This window comes from Nothobranchius furzeri, chromosome 10 (assembly GCF_043380555.1).
Source record: "Nothobranchius furzeri strain GRZ-AD chromosome 10, NfurGRZ-RIMD1, whole genome shotgun sequence".
Lineage (NCBI taxonomy): Eukaryota > Metazoa > Chordata > Actinopteri > Cyprinodontiformes > Nothobranchiidae > Nothobranchius > Nothobranchius furzeri.
In genome coordinates, this window is record NC_091750.1 from 35,517,089 (window position 1) to 35,532,088 (window position 15,000).

The 15,000-nt window shown below is 49.6% G+C and overlaps 2 protein-coding genes across 5 annotated transcripts in view; one reads left to right on the forward strand and one right to left on the reverse strand.

The window, feature by feature from the left end:
• Positions 1–2,239, forward strand: part of LOC107386209 (gelsolin) — a 9,829-nt gene extending 7,590 nt beyond the window's left edge. For 2 of the 4 annotated variants that reach the window (XM_070555575.1, XM_070555576.1), the window contains exons 12-19: positions 1–38; positions 185–275; positions 366–536; positions 1,154–1,328; positions 1,401–1,522; positions 1,687–1,764; positions 1,837–1,897; positions 2,024–2,239. The exon at positions 1–38 is cut by the window's left edge and continues 96 nt beyond it. In XM_070555575.1, coding sequence (XP_070411676.1) covers positions 1–38; positions 185–275; positions 366–536; positions 1,154–1,328; positions 1,401–1,522; positions 1,687–1,764; positions 1,837–1,897; positions 2,024–2,187 — 900 coding nt within the window. In that variant the 3' untranslated portion in view covers positions 2,188–2,239. Of the gene's footprint in view, positions 39–184; positions 276–365; positions 537–1,153; positions 1,329–1,400; positions 1,523–1,686; positions 1,898–2,023 lie in introns of all 4 variants that reach the window. The other 2 variants (XM_054730303.2, XM_015960454.3) reach the window with 1 other exon arrangement.
• A 35-nt stretch (positions 2,240–2,274) lies between these two features.
• LOC107386208 (disabled homolog 2-interacting protein) overlaps positions 2,275–15,000 on the reverse strand; it is a 15,059-nt gene continuing 2,333 nt past the window's right edge. Inside the window, exons 2-18 of the mRNA XM_054730302.2 lie at positions 9,274–9,418; positions 9,029–9,201; positions 8,689–8,960; positions 7,083–7,291; positions 6,838–6,982; positions 6,610–6,754; positions 6,290–6,526; positions 5,959–6,148; positions 5,507–5,727; positions 5,005–5,096; positions 4,450–4,920; positions 4,097–4,368; positions 3,684–3,797; positions 3,493–3,615; positions 3,345–3,424; positions 3,177–3,264; positions 2,275–3,089 (exon numbers count right to left, since the gene is read on the reverse strand). Of these exons, the coding sequence (XP_054586277.1) occupies positions 2,919–3,089; positions 3,177–3,264; positions 3,345–3,424; positions 3,493–3,615; positions 3,684–3,797; positions 4,097–4,368; positions 4,450–4,920; positions 5,005–5,096; positions 5,507–5,727; positions 5,959–6,148; positions 6,290–6,526; positions 6,610–6,754; positions 6,838–6,982; positions 7,083–7,291; positions 8,689–8,960; positions 9,029–9,201; positions 9,274–9,411 (3,141 nt within the window). The 5' untranslated portion in view covers positions 9,412–9,418 and the 3' untranslated portion in view covers positions 2,275–2,918. The remainder of the gene's footprint in view (positions 3,090–3,176; positions 3,265–3,344; positions 3,425–3,492; positions 3,616–3,683; positions 3,798–4,096; positions 4,369–4,449; positions 4,921–5,004; positions 5,097–5,506; positions 5,728–5,958; positions 6,149–6,289; positions 6,527–6,609; positions 6,755–6,837; positions 6,983–7,082; positions 7,292–8,688; positions 8,961–9,028; positions 9,202–9,273; positions 9,419–15,000) is intronic.

Sequence of the window (15,000 nt, forward strand, 5' to 3'; positions counted from 1 at the left end):
CAGCACAGTGGGAGACAAGGTCACATCATCTACATATGGTGAGACGTCAGCTCGGCTGCATCCGTGTCCTTATCCAACATGGACAGGGTCTCTCTATCCCTGACCATGCTTACTTGGCAAAAGGCATTTCATTCATTCATTCATTCATTGGCAGCCTAACCTTACAGATGCTTTTCTTCATCAGGCAGGGGGCGGAGTCTAGTAAGGACGAAATTGGGGCGTCGGCCATACTGGCCATCCAGATGGATGATGAACTGGGAGGAGGTGCTGTTCAGGTACAGGAACTGGGAACCCTGGTCTTGGCTCTGTCAAGATTTCTAGACCCTTCCCGTCTGAGCTTCACTCCCAGGGATCTGTCTGCATAGGTGAGGGTGGTTCAGGGCAAGGAGCCGGCCCACCTGATGAGTCTGTTCGGAGGACGACCGATGGTGATCTACAAGGGAGGGGCTTCTAGAAACGACGGCCAGTCAGAGCGTGCTGAGACCCGTCTGTTTCAGGTTCGAGCCAACCCAGCAGGAGACACTAAAGCGGTGGAGGTGAGACAACCAGAAGAAGCAGGTCCAAGTCGGGCTTTAGAAACGATTTCCTACAGAATGTTTCAGTCTGGATCAGCGATGTCGGATCCTGGTCCTTCAGGGCCGTCGTCCAGCAGGTTCTAGAGGTTTGATGAGCTGCTGAACAGGTAAATCAGCTGTTGGGTCAGACGCGTCAGATGCCGGATAGCAGCCCTCCAGGACCAGGATTAGAAGGTTTTAAATAAAATCCAAAGGTCCTCCTGCAGAACGCTGTAGTCCAAACGGTCTCAGTTCATGTTACCGATGCAGACGGCTTCAATCCAGGACATTAATCTGAGTCCAAAAGGTTCAGAACCTGGTCTCAGTCCAGTCCTGTCATGTCATGTGCCACCCAGACTGATTTAGTCCAGTTTGATCCAGTCCTGTCCGGTCCAAGAATGGTTTTGTTCTCAGTTGTGTCCGATGAGCCGCACCTGCTCTGCGACACAAACCCTAGAAGGTCAAACGGAACCAGAGAGGTCTTTTGGATGAGAATCTTCTTGCTTCCATCTGCGCTCGCTCTGAGCTGTTGGTCCTGGAGTCCGACACCAGTCTGGTAAAACCAGTCAGAACCAGGCTGACTCCTCTGCCTCCCCCAGGTGGATCCGTCCTCCTCCTGTCTGAACTCCAGCGATGTCTTCCTCCTGGTGTCTTCTTCTGCATCCTGGATGTGGAAAGGGAAGAGCAGCAGCTTGGCTGAAGTTAAGGGGGCCGAGTACCTGGCTGGCATCCTCCAGGTGACCCCCACCCAGCTGGAGGAGGGAGAAGAAGAAGGTGAGGCAGATGTCTCGTGAAGTCTACTAGGATGATGTGAAAGGACGAATCACAAGAGCTGCCCGGTTTCAGATGCATTCTGGGAATCACTGGGAGGAAAGTCGGACTACTGCCAGGTCCCCCGCATCAACAACAAGATTGACGCTCATCCTCCTCGGCTCTTCGCCTGCTCCAACAAAACGGGACGTTTTCAGGTAAGTCTGGTTTACCTGATGAGCTGGGCAGGTGGGCAGCGTCTCCATGAGCTGCTACCCCGCACCTCACTGGTCACGTATGAGAGCAAAGGCGTGCTCCTGAAGGTCTGCAGGTAAAGTGAGAATGGACACCAGCACCAGTAAAATGCTGCCTTTGCTTTCAGATGGAGGAGGTTCCAGGGGAGCTGACTCAAGACGACCTGGCTCCTGACGATGTCATGATACTGGATACCTGGGCCCAGGTGAGCCTCTGCTGTCACCACCGGGACAGAAGGACACTTCTTAATGTCCTCATCTGTCGTGTCCTCCCGCAGGTGTTCGTTTGGATCGGGAAGGAGGCGCAGGAAGAGGAGAAGATGGAAGCTGCAGCATCAGGTAAGACCGATGAGCTCCAGGGCGACAGAGGTAGAGTTTTGAGAATTTTCTAAGATGTTCTGCACCACTTTGGGTCAGGAGGTTCTGAAGGGTCATGTAACGGGCATCTGCATGTTCTCCGTACAGCTGTGCGATACATGGAGGCGGACCCCGCTGCTCGAGATCCACGGACCCCCATTGTGACAGTGAAACAGGGATCTGAACCTCCCACCTTCACCGGCTGGTTTCTGGGCTGGAACCACGAGTTCTGGAACATCGACCCACTGAAGCGCCTCATGCAGAGCCTGTGACATCATTTCCTGTCCACAGATCCGACGGATGAATAAAATGTGGCTTCAGCTACCTCGGTTTGTGTGTGTTGATGACCACACCAAACGTTTGACAGTCTAGTTTTATTGGATCGAGATGCTGTAGACGAATAATCAGAGGATCTGGATCGGAACAAACAGAAGCTCATAAACACAGAAAAACAGACAGAAGCCACGGTGAGCACGGAGCGAGCGAGCGCACGAGTCGTCACGAGTTTTACTGACGTCCAATAAAATCTGTTCACCATAAAAATCTCAATCACAACTAAACATCAGGGCTAAGGAGGCCCGGGGGGGCCAACACAATTCACCGCTAGGATAAACTAACTTGGAACATCAGGAGAACCGCCCCTTTAAAATACAGTCTGAGATCTAAGGTCAGTTCAGAACCGTCTAGCGCTCAGTCCGACCAGAACCAGCTGGAGTGTCATCATAAAGTTGGTAAAGTGTTTTGGTTCTTTACAGGAAGATCTAAATGTTAACAGGAAATGATGAAAAAAGAGGAACATGCAAAAAGAAAGCAGGAAGTTGGGGGGGGGGGGGGGTAACCCAGGAAGAAGGGTAGTGTCAGGTCAGAGGTCATCTGGTTCTGGAGGAGCTGAGATAATGATGACACGTCTGCGCAAATATGTCATCAATCATCGATTTTATGTTTCCACGTTTCTTAGCCTGTTCCACCTCTACAGGGACCAATCGGAGCACAGATCCGGTGTTCAGCAGTTGCCGGAGTTACGAAACTCTCCGTTCTCGGTGATCTGCAGGGAGGATGTGTTGCTAGGAGACAGGCCATTTCTCTGCGATGTCACAGCATAGCGTTCCTTCAGCTGAGTCAGTGCTGCCATCAAACGCGTGTTGGCGGCATCGAGACTTGCGATCCTTTTTTCCTGTCAGGTAGACGGGTGAAGCGCAGGCAGGTGAGACAGGTGAGCGGTGGCAGCGAGAGAAGCAAGACAGGAAGGTGAGATGGGTACCTGAGCCTCTATGATCTTCTGCTTGGAGTCGACCACTGCCTGCATGTCAGAGTGGTCCTTCTTAAGCTCCTCCTCCACTGCCATCAACCTGCACAGGTCAAACGGGTGACTGAGTTCAGACAGACAGGTATTCAGTCAGACAGGTGCTCAGAACGACAGGTGTCCTACCTGCTGATGATGCTGTTCATCTGAAGGTCTTTGTCATCCTGCAACCTCCTCAGACGGCTCTCGGTGTCCTCCAGGCGAGCCTGAAAAACAGTTCCCGTTATGCGTCCAGCTGGTCACATGACCCAGGTAAATCGGTGACATCACAAACCTGGTACTCCTGCAACATCCGCTGGTTCTGCTGGTCCTGGACCAGGAGCCGAGCCTCACACTCCTCTTGTCTCAGCGCTGCCACTCGCAGCTTCTCCTGCAGCAGCGCAATCTCCTGCTGGTACTGAACGCACGGACACGGTCGGAACACGCAGAACCGACTGACACCAGAACCAACCAGAAACCTCGTACCTTCTCCACCATGGCATCGTCATGGCGATCATCCTCTGCCTCGCCGTAGGAGGGTGCAGAGTTCATGTTGAGCAGCCAGGCAGCGGTTCGGTCCAGAGCGCAGGGAGACGGAGCCTGGAGAGACAAACACACCGGGTACTTCAGCCAGGTCAAAGGTCAACCGGGAGCACATCCGCTGGAGTCAGGTGAGTGGGACAGTCAGGTTAGCAAGACAGGTGAGTCACACCCGGACGTCACACACACCTGAGTTTGACCTACTCAGTTCAAGGGTCAGGTCAGAGGTCACCTGCAGGTTCATCCAAATTTTCCATTTAGCAATTTCCTGTTTAGGGAATTTGGTTTTAGGCTTTTCGTGTCAGCTGACCAGTCCTGCTCAGGCGTGTCAGAGGTCACCGTGGTGACGAGTGGATCACCTTGGTTGTAGCCCGCTGCTTCTCAGGGCTGTCTCCTTTAGATGATGATGACATCTGTCTAAGACGGGACTGGTTGCTGCTCGGCCAATCGGGGCTCGATGACATCATGCTGCCAGAGGCGGGGCGTGGCGGGTAGGCTGAGCCTCCACCACTGAGCATGCTGGGCGGAGTTCGGCCTCGAGGTGGGCCCGGTGGAGCAGAGGACGGCGGGGGAGGCTGATCAATGCGTCTATGAGGACCGGAGGAGTTCTGGCGAGGAGGGGCGGAGCTACCTGTAGGGGGAGGGCGACAGTAGGCATAAATCTCACCTGAGCTCATGGATCACCTGACGCCCAGGCGGTGCAGACTCGTACCTGAAAGCGTGTCGGTAAGAGACAGAGCTCGCCGGGAGTATTCCTCTCCACTGCTGCTGCTGGACATGGCAGACATCCTCTCCCCCCTGTCCCCCGCTCCCACACCCACAGACATTTGGGTAAGGAAGGCAGGCTTGGTTGCCATGGTGACCCTGTCCTCGCCGTTTCCCTGTGATCCCACTGATCCATCAGAGGGCGTGGCATCAGTCTGCTGCTGCTGCCGGGGCGACGTGGTCATGTGGTACACCGGGTTCTGAAAGGAGAGGGGGAGGAGTCCTGTCCGGCGCTGCCACTGAGCGTCATCAAGGCCATCGTTGGGGGAGGAGTCCTGCAGGTCCACCAGAGACAGAGATCGGTTCTCACTGGTCAGCTCCAGCGCTTCCCTCTGGCTCCCATTGGTCATTTCAAACCCCGCTTCGTTCTCATTGGGCTCTGAGTACGATGAGCTCGGTGCTGGAGATCCTCGCAGACCTGTTGGAAGGGACATCATCAGAAGGGGTCAGAGGTCACGAGAGACGGGTCAGGAGAAGCTGATTGGTCGGCGTCAAAGGTCACCTGATGCAGGCTGCAGACTGGACCCTTTGGTGACAAAGAACAGATCCTTGTTTTCCGGAGTTGGAGAAGGAAGTCTGGTGAAATCTACACAACTGCACGCACACGCACGCACACACACACACACACACACACACACACACACACACACACACACACACACACACACACACACACACACACACACACACACACACACACACACACACACACACACACACACACACACAGGAAGTGAGTGCCACCGCTGACTCACATCGGTTGATGTATTTTGTCTCTGTAGCTAAAGCTGTTTTAAAGATATCCATGTGTTGATCCACATCGGTTTGCTTGAGAGGTGGACCATAAGTCCTCTGGAGAACCTTATCCCCATCTCCACAAGGACGCCTCGCGTCTTTCTACTGCGTGTCTGATTTGTGCTTTAACAGTATGTGCATCAAACGTCTAACAGCAAGACATCACTAGTGACAGAACATGGCGGCGGCTTGTGAATGTTGATGCTAACCCTCCGTCCAGGCCGACACCGCTCTGCAGCCCGACAGAAGGATTGCAGGCTGCCAGAGGAGGAGAAAGAGGCGGAGACAAAGGGGGCGGAGACACCACACGCTCAGGCTCTGGAGAGGAAACCGACACACCTCCAGAACTGGCCACGCCCCCAGGGTGAGCGAGAGCTGCAGACACATCTCTGAGGATCCGAGGAAGAGGACTGAGTTTTGAAAGGCAGGACTGGACACAGAAGAGGACAGAGAGGTGGAAACAGAACCAGAGGTCAGGAAACGAGAAAGACAGCGCTGTGGGCAGTTTTTCACTATGATGAAAGCACTTGTGCACTTGTCAGGTGTGTAAGATGCCAGGTTTTACACCTGTCTTGTGCAAAATCCATCAGGCGTTACCTGTTATGTGTTTTTCCCGCCGTGAGCATTACCCGGCAGGTGCCTTTTCTGTCAGGTGAGTTACCTGGTCCAGCTCAGTCAGCAGAATGTGCAGGCTGCTGAGCTCTCTGCCGAGGTCGATGTATCCATCAAATCCAGCGGTGTGGTTTAGTCCATCGGGGTTGGAGATCTCCTGCAGGAACCGCTGCATGCTGCTCCACTGACGCTCCACAAAGTCATTCATGAACAGCATGTACTCCTCTTTAGTACCAAACCTGCAGCAGCAGGTGAGACAGGTGAGAGTGTAACACGACCACATGCAAAATCAGCTTCACAATAAAAGCCCTGACCCTTTTTGAGATCGTGCCTCCACAATAAAAGCCCTAAGCTGATTCAAAATAAAAGCATTAGCCTACTTGCTGAAGTTGGCCAGGTTCTGGATCACTTTGGCGATCAAAGTCAAGGTCCTGGCTGTGCGCTCGTCGGGGTATTCCTGCATGAGGTCAAACAGAGATGGTGACATCACGGCCGGACACAGGAAGCGCAAAAACAGAGAGGCACTGATGAGACGCTCGCTGATGTCCGGACGCCCTCGATTACTGCACTCCTGACGCCATGAGGCGAACACTTCCTTCAGCTCCCGCGGGAAGACCCTGAGTGGGCGGAGCATACAAGGCAGACAACTGCAGCGTTTGCTGGCTTTAACCTGAGCTCGTCTGTGTGAAAGGCTGCTCACCTGTAAGAATCCAGAATCTTACAAAAGGCCAACTCACAGCACATCCTCAGGTTGGCCTGGTGCTCCATGAGGTCAGAGGATGCACAGCGGGAGGGGTCAACCTCACAGTTCTCATCAGACTCATACAGAGCTTTGATGAACTCACCTAACAAGCACACACATGGTCAGAGTTATGCATGAGTGTGTGTGTGTGTGTGTGTGTGTATTCGCCCGTGTGTGTTGCTGTACCGAGGGCGTCCTGCAGGTACTTCTGTCCTATCAGCTTTAGGTATTCCTCAATACTTTTAGTTGCCAACGTGTTCTCTCTGAAGATCAGCTGGTCGTTGTCACGGCAACGGTCCACTTCTGACATCATCAGGTCTGTTAGGAAGTCCTGCAGGGAAGGCCAAAATTGAAGGTGTTTGTTTAAGGCAGGCGGAGTGGAAGGAGTTACACTCCAAGTGGGCCGGGTTTCTCTCAGTGGGCGGAGCTACCTTGGCCTTGCCTGTGCTGTGCAGGATGTGCACGAGAGCAGCGGCCAGCTCCTCCTTGGCTCTCAGGCTGATGGAGGCTTCCAGAGTAGAGCAGAGCAGCAGGTAGTTGGCGCTGATGTACTCAGCAAACTCTTTGTACTGCTCCATCGGCAAGATGATGATACTCTGGTACCGAGCTTTGACCCGAACACTCGGAATGGACGACTTTCCTAAAAACCAAACAGGTTCTAAGAGTGAGAGGAACTGGGAATGCCGGAGACATGTCCCCACCTCGATTTATAATTGAGAGACTTGTCCCATCCAATAATTTGGGCTGACCACCTTTAAAACCTGTTGCATTAATATTAATGTTCTCTGCAGAAGTCCCGGACTACGTAGAGAAAGAAAATGGCCGCTGTTTAAACCCCTCTGCACCTGCTACAGTCATGGTGCTTCCAGCTCACCTCCAACGCCATGAAATCTTGTAAGAAGTTAGCGAACTCCTCTCGTTCTCGGTGATTTGCAGGATCTATCGTGATGTTTTACTTTTTATTTATTGAATAAAGCTCAAACAGCTGCGATATGCTGCGGTGCATGTTGCAATTAAACAAGGATACTTCTATATAACGAATAATCATTTTTCTCAGCTACATCAAAAACAAACTGACGCCTTTGGGAGCATCGTGCTGTTGGACACCTGAAGCCAGCACCTGACCAGTCTCCTGCAGGTGCCATGTTCTGTGTCCCTTTGTTCCCCAGCTCCTCCAGTTCCCACTCCAAGTTCTCATTTTGTGTTCTCTTAGCGCCCTCATGTGTCCTTTGTCTGCATCTCTGTTGTGTGTCTTTAAGTTGTAGCTCCAGCCTCTTGTTCCCCAGTTCATTGTATGAGTGTATGAGTTTGTGTGTGTCCTTCCCTTAGTCTTTAGGTTTAGTTTTGTGTTTTATATAGTGTTAGGTTTATCTGCCCTCCTCTGGTTCTCTTCCCCATCCAGATAATTGTTGTCACCTGCCTTCCCTCCAGCCTCACTCCACACACCTGCTTCCTGTTTCCCTAATTGCTCCTCCCTGTCTATATAAGCCCTCCTTGTCTCATTGTTCTTGTCGGTCCATTGTTGTTTGTCAGCGGTGTTCTTTGGTGCTCTGTGTGAGCTTCCTGTCTAGTCCCCAGTTTGTGCTCTAATTGAGCTTTGTTCTCCTGCGTTTTGGATTTCTGGATTTTGGGCTCCATGCCTCTGGATTTATTTTTGTTCACCCTCCTTAATAAAAGGATTTTACTTTTAAACGTTTCTGTCTTTTGTCATCTGGGGTATCTGCATCTTGGGTCCTAACGTGACAGCAGGACGAAGCTTTACTTAAATCTAACCAGCCAATCAGAGATGTGACCACACACACGCCAGAGACCCTTCTACTCAAAGATCTGAAGATCTGAACTTTAATCAGGATCTGATTTTGAACCCAGTTCTAGTTCATACCTGATCAGAAATAGAAAACAACCTTTAATTACGACTTTAAGTGTGTTTGAGTCTAAATTTCAATGTTTTACTTTTTTATTTTTAAGTATTTATTGCTGAAACCAGATGTTTAACCTCTTCAGGTCCAGATTTTGGATCAGTTGCAGCACGCGTACCTCGGATTGTACTGGGCGTGCTCACTGAGTACCACTTCTCCACCAGCTGTCTGCCGATCACCGTGGCAACAGGGATGTTGACCAAGCCAACATAGCTGCTTTTGTCCTTCTTCCTCTTCCTGTCCGTGTCTTTGTACAGGTGCAGTGTGATGGAGGAGATGGAGGGCAGGCTGCTGAAGTCGAAGCGCTCTCCCCAGAAGATGGTATCCGTCTTCAGCTTACAGGATGTCCGAGCGTACAGGCTGTCATCCAGACACAGCTCACAGAAGTACCTGTGACACAACAACCTGCTCCAGCACCAGGATATTGCTACGTGTGGTCCAGTAAGACTCGACCTTACCGTTTCTTGGTGGGCAGGTCTTTGGCTTCGATCACCCACACCGTCAGCACGTTCTCCAGCCGCCGACTGTTGTCCTTGTTGGGGTGGACCGCTCGCCGCAGGTTCTCCATCCATTTGTCTCGTTCTGCTGCAGAGCGGCATGAGAAACACTTTGTGCCTGTTGAAGTTGTTACCTAGAAGACAAAGAAGAGGTCAAAGGTCTGCAGGGCTATGATAGCAGGATCCCAGGCGCACGAGTGTGTCACCTCAAAACAGTAGTCCTGTCCCAGCAGGGACGAGTGAACAGGTTTGATGATCACTGATTGGTCCATCCTGAGTTCCAGGGAAGACACGCAGCCAGCACTCAGCAACGACTCCTGGCTACCGCAACGCAGTCGCCGCATAACACACCTGAAACACAAACACACGTGTTATGTTGAAGTTTGTTCATCACTTCTGTTAACCCTGCAGCCCAAAGGTTCTGCACAATGATGAATGACCCGCGCTTATATGGTTAGGGTGATTTACACTACAGTGCATCATTCATCCATTCACACACACATTCACACGTTGGCGGTGATGAGCTACAACGTAGCCACAGCTGCCCTGGGGCGCACTGACAGAGGCAAGGCTGCTGAGCTCACCAGTCCCTCTGACCACCACCAGCAGGCAAGGAGGGTGAAGTGTCTTGCCCAAGGACGCAACAGGGAGCCAGGATCCACCCTGCAACCCTACGATTAAACTAGTAGTGCCAAACCTAGTGCTCCATTAGCCTGCCGGAAGACCAGATGTTCCACCATGCCAGCGATTCCCAACCTGTGGTTCAAGACCCCCCCCCAAGGGGGTCTCTACAATGTTGTCTGTGCTGAGATTACAGACTATAGTTGTAAAGATTACCTTAATAAAATCCAAAAACATACACAATAGTATGATAAAATCTACACCTTCAGGAAGTTTGTAAATGTTCACTTTTGATGTGTGGAAGTTGGGGTGGGGGACTCTGGCTTGCCTTAGACAGAAGTGTGGGAGCCACTGGTCTAGACCTAAGGTTCCCAAATGTTTCAGCTTCTGACCCACAAAATGGCAAATGTCAGGACATGTGACACCTAGTTTATTTGATTTAACTATACTGTCATGGTCTGCATCTGTGTCTTCCATCATGTGTCTCCTTGTGTTCTCCATTCGTCTCTAGGTTCTCCTGTTGTGTATCCTAGCGCCCTCTTGTGTCATTGTCTACGTCTTCCTCATGTGTTTCCAGAGCTGCAGCCCCTCTAGGTTTCCTTCCCCTCCAGGTATCTCCCACCAGGTCCTGTGCTCCCTGTGGTCCTCCTTAGTCACGCCCCTGTAGTTTCTCTTTCTGTGTTCCCAGATCTACAGCCCTCCAGATCATCTCTCCCACGTCCTGTGTTCCTTCAGTCTTCCCCATTCACCCCTCCGCAGTTTTTATAGTTTCAGCTTTTCATTTTTATTAGTCTCTTTAGTGTGTTTTTTTCCCACTGGTGTTTGTAGTTTTCCTTCCCTTTAGAATATTAGTTATGTTGCTGCTTATCTTGTCTTTAGGTTTTACTCTTAGGTCATGTTAGTTTCCTCCCTGACTAGTTAATTGCTTTCACCTGTTTTCTCTCCCCACACACCTGCAGCCCATCTGCCTCCCATCATGCCCCAGTGTATAAAGCCCTGTCTGTGTCTCAGTGTCTTGTCGGTCCATTGTTTTGTGTCAGCGTTGTTTTGTGCTCTATGTGAGCTTTTGTGCCTCGTCTCTTGGTTTGTGCTCTATGTGAGCTTTCGTTCCCCTGGTGTTCAGGACTTTGGTTTTTGGCTTCCTGCCCTTTTTGGATTTTTTGGTTCCTCATCCTAAATAAAGGATTTTACTTTTAAACCGCTCCTGTCTCGTGTCATCTGGGGTTTTCTGCATCTTGGGTCCTAACCTCCTCCTAACCCGCAACGTGACATATGCAAATAATACGACTAAGGAAAAAAACTACAATACATACTTGTATTCAAGGTCAAGGTCAATTTTATTTATGGAGCGCATTTACAGCAGCAAAGCTACACCAAAGCGCTGTACAAGGTACAACAGTTCAACAATAAAAACCTAAAATAAGATGAGGACACAACAGTCACAATCTGTAATAAAAACTGTTAAAAACTATTAAGATGCTCAAGTCAACCTGCAATAAAAGCCAAACGTGTCTTAAAAAGGGATTTAAAATGCTCTAGATTCTGTGTGGTCCTGATGTTGAAAGGTAGCTTGTTCCACAGTTTGGGCCCAAACACAGAGAACGCTCTGTCGCCGCGAGTCTTGTGGCGGGTTTCTGGAACTGTTAAAAGAGCTTGAGAGCTGGACCTCATGGTTCTGGCAGGGATGTAAGCAGACAGCAGCTCAGAGATGTAAACTGGGGCCAGGCCATGAAGGGATTTAAAAACAAAAAGTAAAATTTAAAGATGGACCCTGTAAGAGACAGGAAGCCAATGGAGAGAGGCCAGAACCGGGGTTATGTGATCCCGCTTGCTGGTTCCAGTCAGCAAGCGGGCCGCTGCATTTTGGACCAGCTAAGGTATTCACTTGTAAGTCGCTTTGGACAAAAGCATCTGCTAAATACATAAACATAAACATACTATAAATGGGTGACCATGGCTTAATTGTGTGTGCCTACTTGCAGGCTGTATTATTTTACCAGCTGTCTCTCATTAAAGAGTGAATTTCCCTCAGCAGGATCATTAATATCTCTTCTACGGAAGTGCCTCTGAAGCCAATTACATCTGATTGCTAGGGAGAACTGGAGAATTTGGGACCAATCAGCATCACTGAGTTATTTGTCTCTGGGGCGCTGGCCGATAGCATCCCTGCTACGGGATATAGCTAGCTAGCACGCTCCTTTCTCCTCTCCCTCTCTCACTCCCTCATTCGCACACACCTACTGTTGATTTCTGATAGAGCTGAAATAACAGCTGTAGCTGTTACAGTAAAATGTGTTATTTGTTCTAATTTTATGTTATGATAATGCTCAAAACATAACATCTACTTTAATTTCAATGACGTTTTAGCGTCACCTACTGTTGGAACTGAGTATTGGGCTTTCATTAGATGATTAATTGAGACACGCAGTCTGTTGGAGACGGAAAGCTCATGCTGGGAAACAAACTTATTACAAAATAAATAAATCATTTAGCAGTCCATCTTCTCCGGTCTTAACAGTGGATTAACATTAACCCTCTCCGCCTCAAAATACGTTTTGATAAAAGGAAGAACAACGAGGTCCTTCAGGGGTACTTCTGAGTTCAAAAACGCTCATGAAACACGTCTGTGGAGTAACCAGGTAGGTAGGTTTTAACGTTGCAAATGAAACCAGTTATTCCCTGCAGTCCGACTCCAAACGCTGATGGTGATAGGTTACATTGGAACCATAGAAGTCCTGGGGTACATTGAGGCAATCAGCACCACCGGTATCTTCAACTGCCAGCAGGCAAGGAGGGTGAAGTGTCCTGCACAAGCACATAGGTGAAGCTTGGATTTTAACTAGCAACCCACCAACTATAGGGCAAACTCCTTACCTGTGAGCCACCGTAGCCCTGACCCTCACAAAGCTCCAGAACAGCCGTCCTGATTGAGACCTTAGGGTGTGTGCTGTCCAACTTGCAAGAGCGTTTGCCAACTTCTTTAACCTTTCCCTGAGTCAGTCAGAGGTCCCCACTTCCTTTAAGTGGGACAGCAGTAGCTCAGGAGGTAGAGAAGGTTGCAGGTTTGATCCCGGCTCTGACCAGAGACAGTGCATGTTGTGTCCTTGGGCAAGACACCTAACCCGCCTTCCTTGCTGGGTGTGGTCAGAGGGACCGGTGGCGCCACTGTTCAGCAGATCTTGCCTCTGTCAGTGTGCCCTGGGGCAGCTGTGGCTACATTGTAGCTCATTCCCACTAGCGTGTGAATGACTGAATGTGTTGTGAAGCGCCTTGGGGGGTTGTAGAGCCCTAAAGCCTGGTTCATGCTTCTCCGTCAGCTCCGCAAGGGACAGACACGCACGGATTGACGGAAGCGTTTTGCTCTCATACTTCTCCGTCTCCTGGAGTGTTGCAAAGCAATTGCCCGGCAGGACAGCAGAGGGCGTAGCGCTGTTCTGTGGTATCCTGTCATGTATCCGGTCCAAAATTGTGTGTTTATATGGTGTTTTTTTGTATATAAGAGACTTTTTAACGGACAAATTTGTCTCTCATTCTCCTCCACCTCTGTATGCACTCGCCACCTCCAAACCCACGTTTCCTGTCATTTCCATCCACAAATAAAACGCTTGCTGCGCATCTTTTCACTCCTCCAGTCACGGGAGAATTAAACGTTCATGTTTTTAGAGTTTTTTCGCAAGGTATTCTTCAAGCTGCTCCGTGTCTGCCGCTAGTTATCCTCGGCTGTCTTTACGTTTTTGAGGGCGCAATGGCGGCGCTGTAAACAACAGCGGCATCCTGACCAATCACAAGCTTGCGTAATCAGTCTCGTTCGACGGATGTTTAAAAAAGTGGGCTCGACTCCGTACGTACTTGCGTGCCTGCCGGAGCCCTACGCAAGGACGGATAATGGCGTTGCGTGTCTCCGCACTGACGCAGACGGAGAAGCATGAATCAGCCTTAAGGAGAAAGCTATAGAAATGCAGGCCATTTACCAAATCCTCCACCATCATTTTGGATCCCAAGTTTGGTTGCGATAAGTGGCTGGTCAAAAGAAACATCAGCTCCTCTCTCCCTGACACGCCAGATCCACTTTCATTTGTGCACAAAGAAAATAAACCCATGGAGGATGCAGTTGTGCAAGCAATAAACAATGCCTTCACTCACCCAGAAAGAGGGAGCACATACATGAGGATACTATCCATTGAGCTCGGAATTCAGCAAAGCTATTTCCTCAAGAAAAGTCCAGTTATCTTGGGCTGTGGACAAGTAGGTGCAGATATTCTCCTTCTTCACCAATAGGCTTCAAGCAGAGTCGATAAGCACACTTCCCCCTTACTTGTCTTAAACACTGGCACACCACAGGGCTGTGTACTCAGCCCCCTTCTGTACACACCCTTAACTGTGATGTTAGATACACTACAAACTCCATCATCAAGTATGTGGACAACACAACCATTGTAGGCCTCGTCTCGGATGATGATGAATCAGTGAAAAGAAACAAGGTGCAGGCCCAGAGTTACTGGCGCCTGAACAACAGCTCACATTTGAAGAGTGTTCAAGTCGAGTCTCTTTATTTCTAAAGGACTTTACCACTCAGCAAAGTGCTGTACAAAAACAATTAAATCAAAGGAGTAGAAACTCATAAAGGCGTATAAACAACGGGAAAACAAGACAGTGTTGGTAAAGTTTGATTTATAAATGAACTAGTATAAAGTGCATTTAACACTTTTTTTAAATGAACTAGTTCATTGTTATTTATTTCAACATGTTGCAGCGAGCTGTTACCCTCAGATTACTGCAATTTTCCAATTGTTTCCGCCCTTTCAGTCCACACTCATACCCAGCTACAGCTTTTACCCCAACAGTATATTCTCAAAAATATGACGACAAACTTGTTGCCTTTTGGTCTTGGTCTAGATCTATGTTTATGTATTTAGCAGACGCTTTTGTCCAAAGCAACTTACAAGTGATAATCGGCATTTTGCCCTTGAGGCTAACAACAACAATAACAACAACAACATTGACATCAATCATGGAGAGTAGAGAACAAGGAGTGGACAGTAGAGAGGGGGGACGGGTGCAGGCAAGGTGCTAGTTAAGAAGATGCTCTCTGAAGAGCAGGGTCTTCAGGAGTTTCTTGAAAATAGAAAATAGAGCAGAGATCTACAGCAGTCTTGATCTTGATCCGGCACCTGTTTGCCATTAATAATTAATCAAATGTGCAAATTCCCTATGTTTGTGGTATTGTGATCTGCAGTGCTGTTGTCTACTGCTTAGCAAACATGCTAGTAGAGCAAGAAGAAGAAGAAAGTATCATTTCTATAGCGCCTCTC